This window comes from Colias philodice, chromosome 5 (genome assembly GCF_061535455.1).
Source record: "Colias philodice isolate Cphi_HAF_F1 chromosome 5, ilColPhil1 Martin Lab GWU primary, whole genome shotgun sequence".
In the NCBI taxonomy this organism is placed as follows: domain Eukaryota; kingdom Metazoa; phylum Arthropoda; class Insecta; order Lepidoptera; family Pieridae; genus Colias; species Colias philodice.
In genome coordinates this window covers 4,222,072-4,249,243 of record NC_143090.1, presented here as the reverse complement: position 1 = coordinate 4,249,243, position 27,172 = coordinate 4,222,072, and the positions used below count along the sequence as shown (strand labels likewise).

The 27,172-nt window shown below is 32.4% G+C and overlaps 1 protein-coding gene across 1 annotated transcript; it reads right to left on the bottom strand.

The window, feature by feature from the left end:
- Positions 1 to 8,800: 8,800 nt before the first annotated feature.
- On the bottom strand, positions 8,801 to 20,287 carry Dfd (homeotic protein deformed). The gene is made up of 2 exons (XM_089695033.1): positions 19,677 to 20,287; positions 8,801 to 10,178 (listed from the first exon to the last, which is right to left on the bottom strand). The coding sequence occupies exons 1-2, from the start codon at positions 20,200 to 20,202 to the stop codon at positions 9,529 to 9,531; spliced, it is 1,176 nt and encodes a 391-aa protein (XP_089551159.1). The 5' UTR covers positions 20,203 to 20,287; the 3' UTR covers positions 8,801 to 9,528.
- Between the last annotated feature and the right edge of the window lie 6,885 nt (positions 20,288 to 27,172).

Genomic DNA, 27,172 nt, shown 5'->3' with positions numbered 1-27,172 from the left:
ATTTAGTACCTATTAGTTACTTGACTATTTAATCTACATTATTTTTACATCTATGCTGAAACATTCAGGTCATAAACTATGTATCATAAATTGATTAAATACCTACACGAAGGTTTTAGACATAGAAACGCGCTCTCGATTGGTCTCGCCGTGTATGGAGCGGTGTGCAATCATCAATTATGGCCGATTGTAACGGAGATCAAAGCGGCCGTGCGTATGCGCAACACTAGCTGAATGATATATAACTTATCTAAAACCTACGAGCTATCGGTTCTAAGAATTTCGACTATAGTTATTATGATGCGACACGGATAGCTGATTTCGCACTTGAGCGTTGATTAACAGTAAAAACAAGAGAGGTGTGTGAGGTAAGGTGCATAGGTGGCAATGTAAATTGATTGGAAGAAAGAAAACCTCTTTATTGTAGGTACATCAGTTTAATAACTCACAAAGAATATCACTAACTAAAATTGACTGAAACAAAGTGAGCAATCACGAAGCGATCTCTTCCTTGCATCCTGAAATCGCTACTTACATTCGGGTAAATTCGGGTATACGGATGTATTATATATGTTTTTGAAAAGCGATTCTACGTTCGATACAAAAATATACACCATATTATAGATACGGCATGACGACCACCGTCATTTTGCGCAGTCGATTAAACAGTCAAACAGATGAAAAAGTCGATTGACCGATAAGTTATAAACAGTCAAGAAGACTAGGTCGACTCTACAATCCATTATAACAGTTTAGACAAAGATCTGCCCTTTTGTGGCCTATAATTGGCTATTGAAACTAAATTATAATTACCTATACAGTTACACGACTTATTAGTATCCTATTTTTAATTTTTAATTTTTTTCAATTTCAATTTTTTATTAGTTTTATATTCATTTTCTAGTACGTCACGTATCCAATCATCATTAAAATTGGTCCAATCGTTCTAGAGTTATAATTAGCGTAGCTATAAGACATTTTCTTAAATATAGATTTACATATAATAATATCTATACTTCGTAGATAGATTTGATTTTGATAATATATAGGTAGATAGCCGTGGGAATTTGGATTCACGGCATTTTATCGTATAATTTTATAATTAGTAAATGTAGAGACGCGCCGCCCACAGCATCTGCGTTAGCATCAGCTCCATTGTTTGAAACATGATAATTGGGGATCAAGATGAAATCTAAAAATAAGATAGAAGCTCAGTATATACGGAAGAAGACTAGTTTTAATAAGTTATAATTTAGAATTGACTCAAATACAACACTAACATGTTTTAAGCAAATTATTTGCGTTTAACTTTGTACACAAATCGAAATACTTGCTTACATTGCTTGAGTTATTTTGATTTTCATATTAGTAGCCAGTAAGTAGGTTAACGATCGTAAATTCACTTAAATAAAGCGCCGGTTAAACAAAGGGTAGATACTCCATGGAGTCGTGAGGCACCAAGCTGCTTTAATATATGCTGTACTGCAAAATCGTGCGCCCGAGTCCCTACGTTTTGATTTATTAACTGTCAATACCTATATAGCCGTAGATAACACAAGTTATTACACCAATAAAAGAAAAATTCAAGCAAATGTACAGTTTATCGACATGCAATACAGACCAAAATAGCGTACTTCAATTTAAAAACATATTTTGATACAAATTTTGCACCAGCATAATTCAGTGCATCTTCGCTTCACGTTTATGTTAGTGATAAATATATAACAGTAAGTATTCGAAACATAAATCTGAAATTTTGAACGTAAATTTATAATAACCAAATAGCAAAAACGACAGTCTATTAATTATATTTGATCTATAAATTATATTTGAAGGATTTTGATTAATTATATTGGCCAATTATTTTAAGTTGATTTTTGACATAAATTCTGAAATACGACTTTTCAGATGTAAATAAACAAGAATTGTTTTCTTTGAATATTTATATAGCATTATAAGTGCATCACACTTTCATGTTTCAATGTCTTGCAAATTAGTTGCATTCCCATGAGTGACCTACATCTGTACAACCCGTTTTAAAAAGTAATGTTTACCAACATCCTAACCTAGGCTAATGATGAACGACAGGGCGTGCTCAAAGGTAATCAACGGGCCGTTGACCCCTGATAATGGCTGCCCGATGACGGTGCATGTGAGCACGTGCCTACTGCCTTACTGAAGGCAGATGCTAATTCGTGATTAGTCGATGAAAGATAAGATCGCTGTAATTCATGACCTATTAATATGGTAATAACTCAGCAGATGGCGTTGGGTTGGTAAGGAACTTTTTATTAGTGCGCTGATTTGAGATCTACATGCTGGTATGTTGTTTATTTACTATTTTTTTGTCTAGCCAATTTCATCGTTGTAAGGAGTTATGGTATTCTGTTTATTATTTCTATTTATGATATTTTGCTGTTTTTTGTCGTAACTAAGTACAATAATATCTTTAAGCTTTAATAACTACATAACATGATATATTTTGTGCACTAATTTTAATATGTACAACAGCAAATATTTCCATGAATGAAAATAAACTTTACAAAACTTCGTTTCGTTTTACGTAAAGAAAACAAATCGGAATTTAATTAAGAAGCTCGACTGTCAGTATCAAAATTTAGCTCCATCTCACATTTACTAACATTGAGACGTCAAATGAATGAAGACTGATATTTTATAGCGTGACTTTCAAAAAGAAAGCGATGTTAGGCAAATTGAATAAAGATCGGACAATGTTAACTTCGGAGTATTGCGTAGGTACCTACTATACGTAGATAGATGTTTCAATCGTAACATGTATTTGATACGAATACAATTTTTATTTATTTTATGCTTTGATTATAATTTAAGAAGATATTATCATTTTATAGAATATGTGAAATGGTAATAATTCTACAGCAGCTTTCTACATGTTCCCCTTGTAAGTAGATAATATGTAAATTTAACAAAGTAGGTATCTACTTTTTGGGTTTCAAAGTTAATAGAAGCCTATCATGAAAACTGCAGGCCTTATTCTAAAGAAATTTACCATTTTAACAGCTATTTTGTATTTTTTGAAATATTTTTCAAATAGAATTTCTATCTAGATGATACGAAAATGTGCGAATACTTTTATAAGCAATATTTTTCAGCTTCTCGAAAGTTTACTTGCATAAAACAACAAATAATACATTATATTTTATAAATAAATGTACAAAGATACGATTTTTATTTTTACCCTACCCTTTCAGACGGTAATTGTGCGTCAAGTGTGGGTGTTATTGGTACAATTGACATGTCCGTCTGTATAACGGAAGCCGTCGGATTATCGTAAATACAATAAAGACGCTAAATTTCAAATTAGCAAATCACTGCGTAGAGTTTTTTTGTATTTGTAATGCTTTGGTGGTAATATAGTGATTATAAATGATACTTTTATTAGCTTTTTAAAGCTAATATTAAAGTTTTCCTTTGTCCGATTAGCTAAGTTTGTTGTGAGATTATATAAATAAAATAGCATTCATTCTAAGGCTGTAGGTAGTTATTATATAAGCTTGCTCGCTATTAATTATAACAACTATATAGTTGTATAAGTATGTGTTCAATTGATTACATGAATATTAATAAGTGTCCTTAATATAAACCCTACATATTCATAGATTGTAATCACAACTTGTATTATTTATACCTTATCTATAATCGCGTCTATAAAACCATTTAAATCCGCATTATAATCCTATTTTCATAGAATCGACTAGACTACAAAATCCGATATCAAGCGGCGCGAGTGACATGTAAATCGTGATCGGACGGAGGTTCGAATGCGCTACCACAAACTACCGGTGCCACTGCGCTGACTCAGCAATTTATAAACCACCTGCTTAGAACCTTAGGAAACGCAATATCACTCTTATTCCCACGACAGAAGGTCAATACTTCCACAACCGAAAGTCTGATAAGAACTTCGATGGTAGTTTAGAAGAGATAACAATGTGACATACTAACTAATTACGATGAGAACGATCTTATTACAAGCAATTGTTTAGCGCCGTTGTAAGCTTATTTCTTATGAACAAAGCTTGCCTGAAAAGATAATTAGAGGCCAGTATATCTTGCTCCTCAGATCAATTAAGAACCCACGATTATTTCCCACACCTCCAACAGTTTCCCAAGTATATATTATTGTTAAATACACCGGCAGGTAATAAAACATAGCGAAGAATCGGTGTCGACCTTCGTCAAAACTATCTATATAATCATTTCTTTTTTTAAAGAAACATAATTCCCTGATCCTTCGAATGCTAAAAAAGTGAAGATGATGTTTTTAATCTACCATTTGAGAGATTGACAGGTCGGTTCATTCGGACGCCGGTATCAGGTAAAAACTTTGATTAAAAATATTTCAGCGAAAGCTTGCGAGTTTGATAGGTACATGGAGGTTAAGAGGCGTTTGTTTTTCATATTATTTTTTGTGTTATAGTGTTATGAAGTGCTTCATGTGACATGATTATTACACAGAACATTTTTTGATATACATATAAATGAAAGCTGATTCTTTAACAGTAAAGTTCAAAGTTCTCTCCACGTACCTAATGTGGAATTCTGAAATTGATCAAATAACAAATACCTATCACGGTCGTCGACATCTCAACCTCGAGAAAGTATACTGCATGAAAACAGCCATTTCTCAAATTGAACGCATTCGCAGCGGTCGAGGACCCTCGGAAAAAATATCGAAGTAATACCATCCCCTAAAATTATTTTAGAGAAAAGAAAGGAACTTAATACAGTCCCCACCGCCACCCTTAGACGCACCCCTCGTGTGGTTGTGTGCGTACGTAGACGGTTGGTGTGTGAGTGCCCTCGTCGAAACGGCTGACAGCTGGGTAGAGTCGTGTAGACGAACTGAAGTAGCGTCGGCAAAAATGCTTCAATAAACATTATTAGTTGATATTGTTATAGATAAATAATACATTTTATAATTTGTATAAAAAAATACATTACTTCCTACATAATAAGTATTATCGATCAGTATTATCGATCGACATATTTGAAAAATAAAATCAAATATCAGGGAGTATAATAAAAATTAATTGTAAGAGGTTCAATTTTCGATTTTATTTCTCATTTATTAGGATCAAAATAATATAATCAAAATAGATAATCCATTTATCTTTTATCCAATAATGAAAACACATAATATCTCTATTATGAGGATCAAAATGAATGTAAAATCAAAATGATTTTTTTTTATCCAATAATGAAAACGCATAATATCTGATAATATTATGATATGCAACTCCTTGGGATATAAATTTATATAAAATTATTTATATAAAAATGGCATTAACAACAGCTATTATCAATTTCATTACGAACTTAGCAATTTAACTGATCAAAATTTAAGATGTATAACAAACGTTGGATTCCTCTATATAGGCAAACAAAAACAATAATCATAAATAACTACATATTACATATCATCTGTTCTGCTGTCCCTACTCTATTGAACCGTACCGGGCGGTGTCGGGAAATCAACACACACATCAACAGGCACGAACACTGTATGGTTCCCCACTGAAGGGACTGCGACTGACTACAGCCATATCGTACATAGTAGCTATGTATAACTCGCGACTTGGAAGAATTCGCCGCTTATTTGATACTCTATAAGTTTTGTTTTGACAGTGTATACAGTACAATCTTAAAGTAAAAAAATAAATAGTTACTAGGTAGTAAAGCAATAGATATGAAATCAAGACAAGTAGTTAATTCATTTGATAATTAATCTAGTTATATTTCTGATAGAGATTTCTCGTGTTTTTGTACCACACTAGCTATACTTTCAATTTTCTTTTAACCTATGAACTTTTTTATTACATATTATGCATCGCGTGATAGATCTAAATATGAAGCCTATACAATATACATACTTAATTAAGGAGAACCTTGAGTATTAGCTTTAGATTTGTGTACCTACATTACTGTAAATCTATCTCTTATAACATCTCGACACACCTAAATACCTTGAAATCAATTGCATACTGCATTAATTTATACGAAGTTTTAGCTGATAAACTGAGCTATGGATACTTCATTTACAATTACAACTAAGTGCCTAACTTCTTGTGACTTAATAAAGGTATTAGATACATTAATATTTTGTAGACACAATAACGAGCTAAGCTTACCTATATGTGTCGCTATAGGCTGTGATGCTGTAGCAAAATATACAATTACAACTTAAAAATAAATCATTTAAAGAACATACAAATTAATAATATTACCAGCTACATATTTTTATTAAATTCGTAATACAAACGCAAACAATAAGCCGAAGAAAGCAATTGAAACAGAGCAATCCACTCGCAACGCCCTCGCGTCCTCACGTACGCTCCTCTCAAAATCTACTTGAACGGATTACATGTACTTACCTCCCCCTCTTGGATCATACACGGCATATAATACGCATTTTTACAAGTATAGCTATATCGTTTGTTTTTGTAGGGTCTTCAAAAACTCTATATAGGTACTTTTATATCATGTGTTCTGGCTCTTGCTTTGATCGTCCTATCAAGGAAATTTTATAATGCAAGTTTTGTTGTTAAAGTGTTACATTAATATTATAGTCGATTCCTGTTTTTAAGTCATACGCTAACAAAGGCATAATGAGCAGAGGAAAGGAAATAATAGCTTTTACTGTTTTATCAAACAGAATGTAGATATCTTTTTACTGTAGAGATACATCCAGTAACAACTATGTAGGTACTTCTAATTCATATAATATCACAATTTGTAGAGATAGAATCTAGTAAACTAAATTACAACTAAAACCAGAAAAAAGTGAATAAATATCTAGATTTACGAACATACACATCTTTAAATTTATTATTGGAAAAAGGTTACCATTTTATTATCCTTAGACAAAAATGTCGAGTTGCAAAATGTAGCGGCAAAAGCTTTCTTACCGAAAGGATCGGCAAGTCATCAGGCGTACCTTTGCAATACTTTCTATATAGCCTCAGGGATGGTCACCTGGGACCCACCTGCCAATTGCTAAGATTGAGGGCTCCTTTTACTTACCGCCTTTGTTTCAAGGTCCCTGTCTAGGGATTGATGATGTGCCCTTTTTATTAGTTTATAAATGTGCGACGCCGTTAGCAATACAATAGGGAATAAAAGCTTTCTTTCGTGTTGTTTCGTGCGGCTCTATATAACATACTCGATGGTATGAATCAAGTATTAATATTCACTTACAATATCACTTGGAAGCTAGGAACTATTTAGACAGACAACTCATAGTCAGCCATGCTCGTGTTTGATTGTATATTTATAAGATGTTTATTTAAATAATTCTAAACTGTACATGAAATTACACATCTACTACCAAGCAATATTTTCTAAGAGATAGGTACCTAATATTCGGTACGTCGAAAAATTGGATCCCACAAGGAATTCAGAAGTTACTTAACTGTAAACGGATAGCTACCGGTTGTTACAAAAACTGTCTCCAGAGACGAACAGGATAAGAAGTCTATGCAAAAAATGAGTAATAAATCCGTCAAAAAGCAACGGTAGCAAATCCTGTTATTTGCATACAACTTCAGGCACAAAGCGCTTTTGTTTATTTGCAAAAATTTGCAAGAAATTTTAATCCTTTGACGCGCCGAAATAAAAGGGTTTTTGTCGCATGCTATCTGACAAAGCGCAAAGTAATTTGTTACTTTAGAAAGATCTATTTAAATATTATATTCAGTACTTGTTACATTAGTCATGCCGTCTTTAGTTGATATTATATTTTAATAACAACGGCTCTACATCGTTAAAATTAAGTATAATCTGTTAAATTATTAATAAGTATAAATCTGTACTAATAGTTTAGATGAGAATGTATTAGTGTTTGGTATGGGTATTTTTGATCAAATTATTGCAATCCAATATTGTAATAGTCAAAATATTGTAATAGTGTTTGGTATGGGTATTTTTGATCAAATGCAAAGTTCCATACTTTGCAGTGTTAGAGCTTAATGTACGAAAATTAAGATGTGTCTGTTTTATCAGCAGGGCACACGTAGTTCAAAATAAAAACACCTTCGAGATGTATTGATGGTACATATTTGGAATATTCTGAACTTATTGAATGAACTTTGACATTCTAAGTAATTTGTTTCTATTTTTCCTTTTCTATTATCTTATTCAATCTTTTCTACATCAAACCTCATCTAATAATTTGCGCTAGCCGAACTAGAATTCAATATCCGATCCACAAATAGAAAACGAATCTCACGATCTCATTTATGAAAACACAAAACATGGCTTCGAATCAAATGATAAAAGTGTGTATTACGGCGTCAAGGCTTGCGTAGTTCCAGAGAGGTTGCGTGCCGGCCACACAATGAGCCGACAGAGATTGATGACCGTACATTCAACGAATACATTACGATTTTTGCTTTCATTTCATTCGATACGAATAGCAAGGTTATGATACAGAAGTAATGCTTACACCGTTCGCCGATAAGGCGAGCGTTGGAAATGGAAGCGATAAGTGTGAAAGTTATTTTGTGTTTCTGTTCAATTTGGATGAGTATAAATCTATCAAGACTGAGTGGAGTGCAAGTACAATATTGTCAAATAATGAATGTAATATTTTATATACCAAATCTTTGCAAGATAGCATTGCTCATACTTATTATGGACTTTGTTATAGTGGCTGAGAAATAAAGAAAACAAAGTGCTATATTATACTATATTTTATTGGTTTTGTATTCACAGTCACCTATTTTAATTACAAAACAATTTTTATTAAAATTAATTCAGAGTTTGTACTTAAACTTAAGTCATTGTCTAAGTGTTAGAAAATATCACGGTACACTTTCAAATATTACACAATTTGTTGCATCAATAATAAAATTCAACTTTTCTATTTTTAACTCTATATAAACATTCATAAGAATTATACATTTCCGTACTCTAATACATCACTAATTATTATTTAAACAATAGTCAAGTAGTCAATACTGTTACATTTGTATTTCATTTAAGTATAATACTGGTTCCAAAGAAAATTGAATTAAAAATAAATTTGGTACATTTTTTTTATTATAACCGCAACACTTATAGGCTCTTTTTAAGTAGGTATAAGAAATAATGCTTTTGCTTACAATAAAATAATGAATTAGGTACGCAGTTTATAACATTAGTGAATACATTTTATTTATTAAAACTACTTTTAATGCAAAACACATAAGATAGAAGAGAAAATAGACATAAATTAAAGATGACAATGACTTCAAGAGAAAAGTACAAAAATCAACACTCATGAGATTCTATGCCTACCCTAAAATAATCACACTTTTGACATTGTAAAGTTTTCCTCTTAACTATTCAAACATTCAATTAATGACTGGTTACACTAGGATTAATTACACAACTTATTACAAATCTTAAATTATAAATAATCACTTTACAAATTATCAACACGCGGGAATGGTAAGAGTTAAAGAAAATTTGTTAATGAAAAATATATCATTTTCTTTACAATTCTAAAGATTATAAGGCGGTGAGACCGTAGTCGGATTTGATGACGGGGGGAGGGTTGGAGACTCCGGTCCCGCAGCCGGCGTTGCCGACCGGCGAGCTGTGTGCCGACAGGCTGGCCACCAGCGCTGGGTCCATGCCGGCGTGCATGCCCATCATGTGCAGGTGGTGCGGCGTCATCGAGTGCCCGTGGTTCATCTGCCCCGGGTGCGACATCGGGCTGATCACGGGATCGTGCGACATGTTCTGCGCCCCCACGCAGTGCAAATCGTTCATTATATTGTCCGTTACATTCTCTATACTGTCTGGTCTTCCGTTGTTATTGGACTTCTTCTTGTCATTATTATTTGTGTTCTTATTCGATCTACTCTTTGGTGTGTTTCCTTTCGTTGTTGTCGTCGTGATACCAGCGGGATTAGTTTTTCTTCTCACGTTTTTGGTATTCGGCAGTTTATTGTCTTTCTTCCATTTCATCCGTCTGTTTTGAAACCAAATTTTGATTTGTCGTTCAGATAAGACTAGAGTGTGCGCTATTTCTATCCTTCTTCTCCTAGTAAGATATCGATTGTAGTGAAATTCTTTCTCCAATTCTAATATTTGGTGTCTAGTGTACGCCGTCCGCTGTCGCTTTGGCTCCATTCCAGGTTGAAAGGTTCCGTTCGCTGTAAATACAGAAATAGGTTAGTTAAAGGTAACAACAATATACATAACATCTAGATATTCTAAAAATATCGTTTTCATCATATATCTTGGAAAACCATAAATGTGCACATGCACATTGTAATAAAATGGACAATCATTCTAAATTATAATAATTTAAAGTATACCTTTTCATATTAAATATCAGAACTAACATATATTATTCAAACAAAATATGACGAGTTTACCCATCACACTTTAACCAATTACTTTTCCATAGTAGGTAAACATGAAACCAATAATGAACATAAAACTTGAAATAGGTTGCGTGCAGGGACCGTACTGAATTATGTATGCGTTAGTAACAACCTCTCAGGGCACTCTGTTAATTAATGTGCATAATAATTACTGTACCATGAGCTTCCTTTTTGCTTTGATTAATTGCGCTTAGCAAATTAGTTGTTTATAACACAATATGGAGGAAAATGTATTGGCAGCTGTTTTCTCATTACGTAACTTATCGATTACAAATAATGGATCGTTATTATACCTTTTTATAGACAATCGACTTCTAAAAAACGTACCTAGCAAATTTTATTTATACCTCAACATAAAATCTAGTAAACGATACTGAGTAATTTAAAGTAGCATAATTTTTTTGCAAAACTAACTTAAGTACTATAACATTTTGATATGTTCTCTACAAACATTGACTATAAAGGTCATATCATGATTTGCGATAAAGAACAAACAATACACTGGTAATTAAAAATTAAAGGTAGGTTATATTATAAATTTGCCGGTCCAGACTTGGATTGTACCCGTCAGACATGTTTTTGTGTTATTGTGTTGTGATCCTTCAAAGTTCGACGCTTCGTCGGTATTATTATATGAAACAAATAGGTTAAAAAAACTTACTGATAACATGTGCTGTATGGTTTTACATTTATAATTCTTTGCGATTTAAACCTTATTTTGACTAAATTCAATGTTTGTGGATAAATGACTAATTTAGTAGAAACAATATTGGTTGTCTTCCTTTCAATCATGATTTAATTGAGGCTTTGATTTCTTCCAAAACTCCAACCAATGACAAATTTTTCATAACTAATTAATATTTAATAATTAATTAATAATTGAAAGCGTATGAATATAACCAATTTTTTGCTTACAAATAAGTCAATAGTGTGAATACTGATTAATTCGTTATTGTGCCTCGATCTTTTGTATAAATACAAAGGCAATTTCCCATACAGAAGTAGAGCGGAAATTAAAGGCTCCAAGACATTATACTGCTGTATGTAGTCTATTGTGTCATTGTAGAAGTTTCTGTTGAAATGTTAATTTCATAAGTTATAAAAGCTTCATATTTTTGGAAAAGCTTTTAATTCAATAGGAAATAATGATATGGCAGAATGATGAGAAATTAAGGTAAGCAATTTTATCCTATTATTATTTTGGCAGAGGAGGTGAGTTCGAATCCCGCCTCGTAATCCAATTTTTTCTTTAAAATTTTCCCAACTTTAACGGAAGTAAATATAGAAATAGGTAAGGTCTTCTAAATCCATTACAATATTATGTTCACCGATTAGAAATAAAATATTCTCCAACGCCCGTAGGTAAATGGTGTACCTACATTAGACATGAATGTAGGCGAATTAAACATACATAGCAAAAAGGTCACATAGGATGCGAAGGAATTTCCAGAATAAATCAGCAAGATGCAAACTATATCCTATTCAGCACAAAAGATAAGACACTGGCCGTTAGAAAGGGACAGAAATACCAGGGTGGAATGCCTCGGGATCGCGGTTTGGGCGAGGTATGTGCGGTCGGCTGAGATTTCTAGTGGTCATCGCATTGATCCGGGTTCAGTCCTTTGGTTTCTGGCTATATATAACTAGCTAACTCTGTTTACACTCGTACGAATTGGAGAGATGTAGGTATAAATATTAATATTGTCCTATGGAATTCTACTGTGGGGCAGGGCTGCAGATATAGAAACTATATTTATCTTACAGAAAAGAGCCATTCGCTCTATATATAATTTACGTGCTCGGGACTCACTAAGAGATCATTTTAAGAATACTGGTATCCTTACTGTACCATCACAGTATATATTTAATAATATTTTGCATGTACACAAAAGCTCTGACTTACACACAAGAGTAGGAGATAGACACGATTATGGCACAAGGAACAAGAATAGAATTGAAATGCCATTTTTCCGATTAGCTAAAGTTAAAAATTCATTTATGGGTCAAGGTATACGCTTATACAATAGAATTCCTCACAATATTAAAGAGTTTAGTAGTTCTAAATTTAAAACTTACATAAAAAATGTACTAGTTCAGAGAGCGTACTACAGTATTCAGGAATATATGGACGATAAAGACCCATGGAGGGTTGTCGCGTAAAAACCACAGGACAGTTCTTTGGCATATTATGTAGTTAGGTAGATATAAGTTACATATTATGTAAATTTATTGACTTTATTTAAAAGAGCAACTATGGAGTTTCTTGCCGATTCTTCTCCATAGATACTGCTTTCCGAATCGGTGGTAAATGTAAAAAATACTATGTAATGACGATTCGAAAGTGCTACTAAATAGTAGTCTAATTGAATAAATGAATGTTTGAGTTTGAGTTTGAGTTTGAATAAAGACTTTTTCCTTTTCCTATAACCGTGATTAGATAGTGTGTTAACAAAATATATTTACCTCTATTTTTTTTGGAAAATATTGGAACAAGAAACGAAAAATGTATGTTACAAATATTTAAGTGTTCCAAATGTAAAATTAATCTCAGTTTTCAAAACTCAAACAACTCATTCTTCGAAAGTCACCACACCAAGGAAGTACGATTCCACAACCACTAAAACAAAACAACGCTCAAACAAGTGCACAACCCGATGCAAAACGAGCAGCCGTTCGTTAACCATATCATACGCGTCATCGACGATGACAATCAGAATTGAATTACCCGCTACCTGGCGACCGTGTGGTCTCATAACTGATCTGCTAATCAACAATCTCGGCCGGCACTATCTCCGCCGCTCGGTGGTCCTCATTACATCCTCCGTATCACTATTATAGAGTGAAAAATGTTCGCCCACTGACAGCCCACGATAAGCGATAGGATTGAAAACTTTGCAACGTTATCGTTAAATCACTTGTTTTGTTTAGTTTACAAAGTGGCAGGCAATGCCCTGTGAGATATGGTTTTATTGAAAGGTTAGAGGAATTGGTTGACCAATGCTTTGTATATCATAAATTGAAAATGGCTAATTTTAATACTTTTTAAACACTAATACATTCAAAAGACTACCAAGATCTCCTTACAGAAACGATCAGTTAAAATTAGGCATAAGAGCAAATATTTTTCGTCCTTAAAATACCGGGCCGAGCACAATTCTATTTTTTTTTTTACATTTATGAAGAAAAACGCTTGCGGGTTCATAGAAATCAGTTACACGTTCCCTGCAAAATGGTAAGTGACGTTAAGTTTAGATCGAGTCGTGAATTTTTTCAAAGAAACTTTTATTAAAATACAAAAAAACGATCAGCATCTTTCACCACTTAAAATGCATTGTCCGCTGCATGCCACTTGAATAATTTAACAGCTGATATAAAAACACAATGACAGAAAGTTACCAACACAAAGCCAATAATCACCGCGGCGAATTCCGGACCACAAACATCTATTTGAAAACTATAAAATAAATGACACTCATTAGCCTCATGCCCTATTGTCGCGTAACAAAGCTCTTGGCGTCTTACAGGACCTTCTTAATGACACCACATTAGTAAACTGTCAAAACATATCAAAAGATCTTGAAGAACTCAAGTATTCGTAAACATTGGGCGTTATTGATTGGATGCAATTTGTTTATTTCTTTAAAACGCACCGCGGAGCCACTTTAAACGCTATTGAAAGTGATTTTTGCACTCGTGTTACTAACAATGGCCGAATTAAGCGTCAGAATTATTAATGTGAGCTATTAATCTCTTGGAGAAGTTGAAAATAGTTTTTGTATTTACATTTAAGTTCATTTAAAAATCATTAATATTTTTCGACGGCGTGTAACGTGTGTTCTTTTAGCTTTTCAATTTACTGTTTTATTGAATACGTATTTAATGAAATTTAATTAAGAAACCAAGTTGTTCATTATGAAATATCGACACGTAAGACACATTTGGTATTTTATACTAAAACTGGTTTTACTTCATGTTAATGCAGTTTATAATCTACCTCTGTGCTGTTATTTTCATTAAAAATCCTACGCTTTCCTTATTTCTTTTTTCGGGTGATAAACCCATATTTGTGTAAAAATAAAAAAATAGGAGAATTCTTAAGTGGAGGCCCAGAACATTCTCTATTTTGATTGAAAGGCGAAATTTAATATACAGAGATGATATTTTGCACTATAATAGGGCTTTTCTTATATTTGTCTGTATTAAAAGTGTAAAGGGCCTGCAAAGAAGTCGATACCTTAATTCGAATCCAATTTCAAACTACTACTATATTCAAAAAGCCCACGCATGACTGCTGCCCTAAAGGAACAGATGGATATCTAATTTCTGTAAAAAGCTCATTAAAGCTTGCCTCTTTAACTTAGTGTATGAGACGTCTCCAAAAAATGTTTTATTTATGAAAATAATTATAAGCCTGATTTTTTGAACGGACCATTTCGTTTTCAAGGTAATGTGAATAAATTTCACTTTTTTTATTAGACGCTTACTTAAATTCAATTTGATATTTTACCATAATTTAATTATAAATTTTCCAGGCATAATTATGTATGTAGAGCCTGATATAAATCGTATTATTGAGTTTACGAATTATATTATTTTTATATCAGTTATATGTTTAGTTTTTACCGTAATAGATAGGTTACATTGTGTTTTATAAATGTTTGCTATTCCACCTAAGAAAAATAATCAGGAGATAAAAATGAAACCAAAAAAAACTGATTACAGAAAGTAAACAAAAAGATGAGTTGCATTTTGGAAAACAAAATCAGTCCTGTGGATATTACTTAGAAGAATATTGATAAAGTTAGATAAAAAAGAACTAGATAGGTACTATTTATAGTGATCTAGAATATTGTAACCACATTAAAAATAGAAACTGGCTCTAGCATTACTTAAATACAAGCTTATAATTTTTATTTTTTATAATACCAATTACTCTGTTCACATACAAGGTATATACAATATGCATATTGTGAATATATGAACGTTATCTTCGGAGACCTGTATTTTTAATAGGTATCTAATGAAGAATATTATTTGGTTAGGTTAGCGAGGCTAGCGTAAACTGCGACTTAGTAACATCAGTACCAATTTAAGTTTGAATAGAGCACAAAATAATATAATCTAGTTTGGGTTCCGTACCTAAAGGGCAACGGAATCCTATTACTAAAACTTCGCTGTCCGTCTGTCTGTCTGTCCGTCTGTCACCATCGTGATCACCACTCACAAGGCTATCTCATGAACTGTGATAGAAAGTTTAAATTTTTAGAGATGATGTATTTCTGTTGCTATAACAACAAAAAATAAAAATAGTTAGCAACTTTGTCGTGGCCAAAAATTTCATGTGTGACCAATATTTTTGCAGTTACTGCTTAGCTTATGTAAAAGGAACCCTTATTGTTGTGAACTTGCACGTAACCTATTTTTAAAATTAAATAAATCTGTATTATGCAGGTGAAAGAATAAAAAAAAACGAATTTTAGATTTTACTATCTATTCTAACGCTTTAGTACGCTCGTACTACACTTTAAACACACACTACACACAAAAAATAAAAGAAAAATAATTCTTTGCTGCATCAAAGATGATCGAGATAAAATTATATTTAAAGATAAATAGGTAGGTACTTTATAAAATTATTATAACTCTTATTACATTTTACGACATTTACCTTGTACTATATTTTCCCCAATTTATCCGGTTTTATCAATCGCCTTGTAATTGTTGTTGAAAATATTTTGTTTACTAGGTAGGTATCGAAATTATTCTATTCTATATTCCTGTAACTAATGAAATTTTGAGAAATATGAATCTTAACTACAGAATGTACAAACCTAATCATACAACATAAATTCTTTAAAATAAATGTCTCTGTAAACCTAAATATTCGATTTTTATCCGGTAGGTATCTGGGACCTGACAACATTTTGTAAAAATTAAAAACTAGGTTATTATTTGAAATCTCTTACGGAACTAGCAAGCATTACAGTTTTTTCATGTTCTTCGTTCTAAAACGAACTTTTAAAATAGTCTGTATGATTTAAAATAGAAGCTTAATTGGAAAGATCTATATAGAAACACGGTTCTTCAGAATCGTTAAAAATTTACAACAAACAAATAAATGAATCCAAAGGAAAATCCGACGCAAATTGACCCGAAGAAGTCACATTTTATATGAAAAGAAGAAGACTAGAAGATATTTATATATAACGACATATTCTATTTAAATCAATTTTTAAGAAAATGATAGTTCAAAAATTCATATAAAATTAATTTCTTGTCAATATTTATGGCTTGATGAATATATTTCAAAAACTAATCTTATTATTTTTATACATCCTGCGAGTTTTCTGAATAAGGTATCTCAATGCCACAGAAATTAAAAAAAAATAAGAAATACCTAAACCACAAGAAATGTTGTCGTTATAAATTAAAAAACGAATCTAGTTCCATATCTTATTATAGTTAATTGATCAAATTAGTAGATACCTACCTATAAGTATAATTCAAAAGAAAAGAATCTTAATAAATTTAGGCTTTAACAAAATAAAATAATATATGTGAGGAACAGCTAATAAAATATATATATTTTAAATTTATTCAAAGTAGATGCCAATATAGGGCAAACAAACATGTTGTAGAGTTGACGGCATGTCTTCTATGTAAATTTGACTGCCTGTTGACATATTATTACGTGACTCTACGTAAAGAAAATGTGTTCGCAAGTAGAATATATTTAAAATGAAATAACAGGTTATATAATGATTTTCAGGGCCAATAAACAGGTGTAATTTTAAACTTATTTTCGAAAGTGAGCTCATATCAAAATTGTATCTAATGATTAAGATGAAATAATTATTGACTTTTTTCATTCATTCTCTATAAACATATTCTTCTTCATTGAGATATAATTGTGTTAGAAAAGAATTCCTTCTTGTCATATTTATGTAATAATATTATACTCACAATATGAGAACAGAGAGACATAATTAGGCAGTCAATCAATACCAGTTATAAACATTTCTTGACATTTTGAATACAATACGATATTATAACTACCTACTCAATAGAAAGTACCACAACATAAACAAAGTACCTACCTATCTATTTTTACTGTGCTTGTATTGCTTCAATATAAAAAACTATTCAGAATCAATAAATTACATGATTCCTATTTTAAACGTTTTATAGTTATTTATAACTAGCGGTCCGCCCCGGCTTCGCCCGTGGTACATATTAACGTTTTCTCTACATAAAAACCATCCTTGTACTTCAAGGAATATAATAAAAAAAGAATTATCGAAATCGGTTCAGCCGTTCTCGAGTTATGCGCTTACCAACACATTTTGCGATTCATTTTTATACAGGGTGTACCAAAAAGTAGTGATGAACGGAAGCTGAGAGGTAGAGGACCTAGAGGGCTATCCGAATCACCCCCATGTATGTTATGCGATTTTTCGTATTTTCGGAGTTATGACGTTTTTTTCAATTTTTCACCTATCGCCGAGTACGATGATATTTTCACTCATGCTGACGTCAATGATTGCGGAAGATGCTTGATTTTTTTTGTGTGCTAAGCTGAAAGATAGGCCAATTCAGTATGGTAACATTTACTATCGTTAGATCTTTGAATGGAATAAAAAGAAAATTAAATGGCAAGAAAGATAAAATTACCCAGTATGTTCACCACTTCAAGGGCCCGTAAAAAAATAAAATCACATAAAAAAGGTTTCCGTTTGACTTTTAAAAACTTGCTCTATCTATCAGATAGCTACCCTGAAAATTTCATTTACTTATTCAGAAGGCTTCAATAGAAAAATTTAAATCTAAATGTGGTAAGTGCAAAAATTGAATTAACATGATGATCATTAAAACCAATAAATAGGTGTTTAATTACCAGAATTTTTTAAAATAACCCCGCTGTTGCTCAATGCAAGTGCGACATCACCGTAAAAAGTTGTCTTTTAAATGTCTGAATGCCCTTTTATCATTTTTAATGGTTTCTTCTGCTACTATGAATTTCCGGGTTATTTCGTCCAAATTGTGGCATTCTCTCAAGTAGCCGAGGTCTTTTTAGTATTCCCATTGAAACAAATCAATGGGGTTTAGGTCGAGGGACCGTAGAGGCCAGGCTTTAAGGCAGGCGTCACCGGCGCGTGCGCAGGCTGCAACGACCAATCCATCTTTCAGGGTATCTTTGCCCTTTAGCCTGGCCTGCACGGTCTCCGGACATAAACCCTATTGATTTTTTTCCGTGGGGATACTACAAAGACGAGAGACTGCCACAATTTGGACGAAATAACCCGGAAATTCATAGTAGCAGAAGAAACTATTAAAAATGATAAAAGGGCATTCAGACATTTAAAAGACAACTTTTTACGGTGATGGGGGTGATTCGGATAGCCCTCTAGGTCCTCTACCTCTCAGCTTCCGTTCATCACTACTTTTTGGTACACCCTGTATATAAGACTAGGTACATGATTAATTGATGAATTGTCATTAAATGTTAAAAACATGAATAATTTGTCATTAAATGTTAAAAAACTCAAATCACAACACTAAACTGAAACATTTTTTTGCGTGCAAACTTTTGCCAAAAGTTTATAATTATAAACATACATAACTGGACTAAAAATTTTAAACTCACACCGATTCCGAATTTCGCTTCTTTTTAGAAGAACAGGTAAGAAAAATGTAGGTAGTACCTATAATTTAAAACAAATTTTTCAGCGCTTTCAAACTTTTGTGTAGAGTTGCTATGAGAATGAGATAATATCGTTGAGAAAGAATTTAAATAAACTACTAATTTGTAAGTAACTTCATATTAGGTGTTTGTAATGGTAGGAGTGGAAAGACCATTATATTATGAATGTTATATAAAATATTGTAGTTAGGTATAAGATATTTTGTCCTTTTAAAAACCGTTTGTACTTGTACTTACTGTACGTACTTTTCATTCTAGTACGTAGCTTGTTATGTTATACCGATAAGGTGCTTTAAGTTTCATGACAGTCGTTATTAATGGGAAGAATTAAAAAAAAAAAAGTCTAGATTAGGTTAGATTCAATTGAAAATCAGTCGTTATTGGCCAACTCTCAATAAGCAGTTGCATAATTCACTAAATATAGTCATATCTCTAGATACAACGTGTCATGCAACATATAATGTTGCACATATCATAAGGTTTTCAAAACATTTTGTATTATCTATCTATCTATTAAATTACTTCAAAAACTACCCTCAAAAATTAAAAAAAAAAAAACTTACACGCGCCAGCCACATGTATCTTCTTCATCCAGGGATAGATAACCCGATCTGTGTTATCCGAACATATTGAAGAGTCGTCGTCTTCCATCGGCGGACTATCTAGGAGGAGTCTCTCATCATCCATTTCAGATACAGGAGAGCCTTCCCGACCTAATGCTTGGAGCTTTCTCCCTGCTGGGGCAGCTTCTTCAATATGCCTCTCTAACCGCAAGCCTAGTTCAGCTAGACCGGGAGCGACGTCACTGTGTGGTGGAATGTAGCCGTGATCAGCGTCTGAAGGATGGGAAGGCTCCGGCGGCCGCGGTGGCGGAGCAACCGGCGGATGCTGCGGTATCGGGTGGTAGTACCCCCCGTATCCATACCCTGTCCCGATCTGAACAGGGTACTGATGCTGGTAGCCATACTGAAGCTGATGCTGGTAGTACTCCCCTGGCGGTATGTAGTCCGCTTGGCTGTACTCTTCCGATGGTGGGAACTTGGGGTCCGGCTGCGGTTGGTATCCACCGTTCATGAGGAAGGAGCTCATGGTGGGCGGGGTTCGTTCGGCGCATCACACTACACGCCCGCTAATATGGCCGCCGTACATGTGAGCGCATTTTTCCCATTCCCTGTAAATAATGTTTTTGTGACAATTCTATTCTGCGCCGTTATGTAATTTTACTGTGTCTAGAATTCTCGTTTGATAGTTTTATTTGTTGAATATATAATAATGAATTCTCTGTTTGAAATGTGTTAATATTTTTTTCATGCTGAACTCTATACTTGCAAACATACAAATAAACAGATCGCTCTCTATTATTGAAACTTTTTAATTTTTTATCATCAAATCTCTACTTTTGTAATAAAATAAGAATATCTTAATTTGATACATACTCATAAATTATTACTGCTGCTGTTACACTCAGTAACTCTACTTATAACACCAATGATTCGGCACAACATAAAATTCTGTTCAAAATAAGAAAATTACAACACGACGCAGATATTATATTCACTTACAATTAATTAGTCCACAAATTTTTTTTAAATTCACTTGCACTCAAGTTTGAAACAGTTCACAGCATCAATATCAAAGTACTGAAAATAATTGCAAAGTCATTTGATTTATCACTTTTTGATAATAAACAATGGGTTCTGTAACGCGCACTCTCGCGACATTTTGAGACAATATACACTGCCCGACACGCCAGCGCACTCTGTCACTTTAAGGACTTCTATACATGTCCATCAATTTTTACATACCACCTTCCATTTTTAAGGCGGAGCTGTTTTTCAACTCTATTATACTACAACGGAACAAACTATTATAAACTCTACATGTCTAACAATAAAGCTCAATTTATAATTCACGCTGAACTTCGAGCAAGAAGCCGTAACAACATTGCTCCCCCTTCCACGTATCTCAATTGGACTCGTGCGAGTGAGTCAGAATAATCGATGAGAATTTTGCAAACAGCGCATTAAATGTCGTGCTGTCTCTTTCTCTAATAAGAGCTTTTGAGCTTACGAAAAAGGGATAGCGCTTACTATAGAAGCTTAGTGCGTAGATTAAGAAGCTGCTTAATAATAATACAGAACGAACATGGTTTCGTTCCTTGCGACATGGCGTTTTAAATATTTAATATGCAATTTCCTTTATTTTATAACAGCTTGGGTCATTTTAATGTGAGTTATAATTTGGTGTAAATTAATAGTCAGTGCATTGTAATAATATGTTCTAGTTATCGCATGGATAATTTTTATTGTGTTGATTCATTGTTATTCACGCCAATTATATTTTTAATTAATATGTTTAACTTTAACGTATTTAATAATAAATAAATTATTATTCTGTTAAGCTAGACAATTCAAATATATTTTTAACAAATAATTTAATGATTAAACAATATTAAATTTTTCAAAATCGTTTATCAGCTAATTTATAAGTATATTTGTCTAAATTGTTATTTAATTGTAATATTTAAAAATACCTCCTTACTGTACAATAAGCTGACTGCATTATTTTAATGTTCCATTTTCCTACTCTTCTATCCCATCTGAATGAGCGTCTGCTGATTATTATCCTTGTGAAACGCTTGTTAAATATATTATTGGTAAGTATATTATTACCTACTCCTATGTAAGTCCTATAATTTCCATCCTATATTATAATTGTTACAATCAAATTATAAAAAAAAAACATTGGCTCTAGCATAATGTGTAGAGCCTATATATTATAATACATTATGCTACACAATTCTTGTTAAGAAACAATAATATCTAGGAATATACCATGTCGTAAGATGAGATCGCTGCTTTGGTAATGACAACATATTTTGCCCAACATAAGTATGATTTTACTAACAATGTATGTTTAAAAAAAAACCTATTTCTTCACACCAATTTCCAAACTAATTTAGCTCACAAAAATAACGCAATAAGACCAGTGAAACAAAATTCACACAAATTGCAATACACTGACCTACAAAAAGAAGAGACCTGCATGTATGCACCCATAACTGACTATATCAGTTACATACCTACTGCCTACGCTTATCATATCATCTTCACATCAAAAACAAAACAGAACACTACTCACGTAATCCTAATACAACAGTAAGTCCGTCAAGGGAGCCGGCAAATAAACAAAAATGTCCAGCTCTTATTGAATTAGACGATCACAATGCTTGTAATGGTAAAAATGCTGAGTCAGTAGCTCCCAACGAGCGATACAAAAGGTGGGAACACCCGTTCAATGGCTGTTTGATCAATAGACGGTATCTTCTGAAGTTTGATTTGGTTCGGTAAATTGTTTGACGATGTGTTGAGTAAACCAGACTGATGAATACTGTGCCCTAATTGGTGCTGTAGGTACCTATGAAAAGTCGAAGTCCTTTTTCTATTGAACATTTTCAGAGTTTTGTTACCATCATCAGGTTTGTAGTCGTTAGGGATATCGTTTTCTTGTTTGCAAAATGTGGTAAAACTTAATGTACCCATCAATATTGTGTTGCTAATTTAAATAAGTCTTTACAGTGGTGCCTTCTAAAAAGGTATTCTTTATTATAACCGCTTCCACCAACTTTTCAAAATAAACTATGTTGAAGTTTAAAATCATTTAAACAAATATATAATGTGGACCTTTTCCTCACCTAAAATAATTTCAAAAACTTGCAGAGTCATTTGTGGGAACCCTATAACTAGTAACCAACGTAAATAAGTTCACTAAGATATCTATTTCTGACCAAAATATTGCATCCAGTTCTGATCAGCCATAGGTACATACAAAAGTTACAGGCATCCATCCATTTCTTGGCAAATGACCTACGTCACTTATAAATTAAAAGAATATACCTATAAAGTAATATAATGTAATTCATACCAGAAAATTCTAGTTTCAAATATGAATAAAACAATTTAGGTATTATTGAGATATGTAATGCAATATGCAATGCAAACAACAATCAGATAGCAAGAGTTTAATGTAAGCGTCTGATTTGTTAATTAAGCCAGTTAAAATATCTTAGTCCTTACATCACTTAGCAATATCATGAACATTGGAGCAAGATATATCATAGTCAATGGGTTTATTTATAAATTATATTAAATTGATATCTCTATTTTATGGGTACGACAGTGTAATGTGTCAATGGCGAACTATGTATCTAAATAGTTTGAACTTTGTCTTATTTTTACTTAGGTACCTATCCTTATTTTCCTAATGCCTTTCCATAGCAAACCTCAATAACGAATGCGATTAGCTCGCCATTTAATATAAAATTAGATTTAAAATAATTTTAATTAAGATAAGAATAAGGAATTGTTCAAGTGCAGGCCGCCCCTTCTTAGCATATTTTGAAACGCTAACTGGATGCTAGCTCCTTCTATTCAGCACAAACTTAATCCAAGTTTAATGAACAATACGACAGGCCCTTAATCAAACTTTGGATTTTCTAACTTTACCGAGAAACTAATTTAAACTCTACCCCATGAATACAAAGTATAAATTGCTCTGTTCAAACAGGACAGTTAAGGCGTTTCGTATTCCAAGTTGTCAACAGAAGAAAAACCTATTTAGCTGACTTTGATCATGTTATTTGTTTCTTGTTTTGCCTCTAAATATATCTACTTTGTAATAAGAACTTATTTAAGAGTTTAACTACGTCAATTTATTCCAAGTTTTTATAATTTATCTAGACTCTTTTCTACGATGTATCTAATACCTACCTTTAGACTTATTTACTGTTATTGTATCTTTTAGGACATTAACATCTGTTTGTAATTAATATCAAATCGAAAACTTATTTAAAATATTGCCCAATTTCTGATCTGTGTCTTGAACAAAAAAATCGATTTGTCTAAATCGTTCGGCAGGGAGCGTATAGCCAATTTTCTGTGATGGCGGGTTGCATTTCCTATCTTTGTTGGAATGCCGCCGTTTTTTGCTCCCCTCCCGCTTCGAGGTTTGGCGATGAATTCATAGGGAACATGTGCATATGCCAAGCTATTCCTGTTTTTATTTGCATTCCTTAAGGCGTGCATACCTATGTAATATATAGACGGGAGTTTTGATATAAATACATCGAGCTTGCATGTAAAATTTTTCATGCAATTACTTTTATTAAATGCATATTAATATTAAGGCATTGCTTCATGATTGAGAATAAGTATGTATCCATTATCAAATATGAGCATAATCCGAATCTTAATTTCGAATACAAATCATTACCTAGTCAATAATAATTGATGACCTTCTTCATACTGCTATGCTATTTTTCTATGTTGGTATTACTTTTTAGCCCTAAACAAAATAGAGCTATACAATGACACTTTGAATCAAAATTCTGAATATATTTCAATATATTTCAATATATTACATACACATAACATCCAATTATAAACTTTGCTCTTCAAGATGTACTTCAGAACCGCAAGTTTCTGACGTGGCAATATGAGGGTGTGTCAAATATTGAAAACAAACGTTTCCGCCCTTGCCTTTATGTTATGTTGAGAGTATTTTTGTGTATGATGCTTACATGTAGATCACATTCTTCTAATATTACGTATTGTTTAAGGTTGATGTTCCGACCGTCCCTCCATACATTTTTGATTACCTCTAAACACTTAACACAGACACTATTTCTTTAAAACTAATCATTTTATCACTTCTCTATAATGAAATGTGTGCGCGTTCGACCTTTTTAATCAATAATTTACAATATTTACTTAGAAAAACAACAGTAAAATACCGGAAAAATTTGACACTTCTACAGTAGTGTGCGTGACTTTTGCCAAGCGAAACACGACATAAAGCACGACATCTAGCGCATAGACTATATACTTATTACAGATCTAGCGCGTCAATGTCTAAACGAAAGGCGATGTTTAGACATTGACGCGCTAGATGTCGTGCATTCGCGTTCGTTATCTTATGCATAATGAGCATAATTCTAATAAATCAAAGTTCTGTGTAAAAATTGAGTAATTTCATTTCCAATCGTTCAAAGAAAATAACAATAAAATAAAATAAAACTAATGACCTTAGAAACTATGTTTTTTTTTATTTATTACTCATTATTGTTCGTCCGTCGTAGGTCTGTAAACTGTATTGTACACTGAAGGTAAATGGTACTGTAGGTACTTTAGTTCGGCGTCGTCGCTCGTCGGCTTGATATAAAATTACATTCTTGATTTCATTGACACGCGCTATGATTTGCGCGCGGAATTTCTTGTGTTGTGAATTTATTTTTGTATGCTATGCATTTTAATTGATTCAAATTGCAATGTTTCTCTAGTATGCATTTGAGACTATATTGTAAATTGTAATAATTGATCGTGGGTATAGTAATTAATTATTCTAATAACGCAATTAGTAATATATGTATTTTCGGTGGGATTCAAAACAAAAAATTGGCCCGTGATTTTTATGAAATTTCACCACATTGCAAATCACATCAATCATAGTTCATACACATGTATGACGAAAGTGATTAGTATTGTGGCTAACATTGACTCATCAGTTCATCACTGAAACCAGTGATAAATCAGTACCTATATCATATTGTGTTTGAATATTTTTAAACAATGATATAAGTATACAATTATTATAAATCGGTAAACTATCAAAGTAATCACAAACTTGCAAACATTGGTAAAATGTCCAGTAGTTTATGAGCCTATTCATTACAATCAAACAAACAAACAAAGTTTTCCTCTTTATAATATTAGTGTAGACAAACACTATGAATACGATCACGAATGCAAATTCGGGGATTTTCTAATTATTGCTAAATAATAATTGAATTCGTTTTGAAATACTCTATAATTTTTAGTGTATAAATAGACATTTATAATGTGGTGCTCATTTTTTTTGTACTGCTAACGCTATTGTAGGTACCTATTTTCGTTGTTTTATTTCAAGTGAACACGGCCATACAATTTTGTCACGAGCCGCCTATGATTGTAGGTACTTTTGTTAGGCTCCTTCGTCGTCCGCGTCGCGTCGGCTCGAAAGTTCTTGATTTCATTGTCACGCGCTATGATTTGCGCGCGGATTTTCTTGTGTTGTGAATTTATTTTTGTATTATTATTATTTTTTATTTTTTTTTTATTTTATTGATTCAAATAAAATATTTCACTAGTATGCATTTGAGACTATATTGTATTATGTATAATTTATCGTAGGTATAGTTATTCTTATAACGCAGTTATATTTTCGGTGGGACAATTTGACCCGTGATTTTTCTGAAATATCACCACGTTGCAAATCACATCAATCATACACACGTATGACGAAAGTATAGTGGCTATAATTGACTCATCAGTTCATCACTGAAACCAGTGATAAATCAGTATATCATATTTTATTGTGTTTGAATATTTTTTAAACAACGATATATACAATATTATTATAAATCGGTAAACTACCAAAGTACTTCCGAATTTTCAGACAGACAAACAAGTAGTTTGAACACGCAGTTTTCTTATACTAGTAGCAAAAATCAAAACCATAATATTATGTTTACCTACTATATTTTACTAAAAGTCGAGTGCGTCGAAATCGTAAATAATAATATGTTTTTCACCTTCCTGGTTATTTTCCCATAGTAAATAGTGTTTTAGGTTTGTTGTTGTAGGTAGGAATAATAATAATTATTCTTACTTGTTGGTTATGAAATGTATATTGAAATAATTTACTTTTACAAATCATTAGTGATATGAGTTTTGAGTGAAAATGCTTGGATCAGCATAATATTATATGGTACTTCAAATACATGTTTTGATAAAAAAAACAATAGTGTAATAAAATAAAACTGCGTTTTATTGTAATCAATGTTGACAATTTTAAATTCCAAAATTATTGATCAATAAAATAGTTTACACCAACAAATATAACTTTTATTTTATAACAATCGTTCATAATATAAACCGTAGCAGGTGGCGTTTTGAAGTTCTGTCTACTCATACAGAAAAATGGAAAACTTGTTTTTTTTGTAAACAATTTATTACTCATGTTG

Coding starts and splice junctions, on each gene's coding strand:
- Dfd (XM_089695033.1), bottom strand. CDS start 20,202: ATGAGCTCCTTCCTCATGAACGGTGGATACCAACCGCAGCCGGACCCC. Junction 10,179..19,676: donor GATACATGTGGCTGGCGCGT/GTAAGTTTTTTT, acceptor CTGTATTTACAG/CGAACGGAACCTTTCAACCT.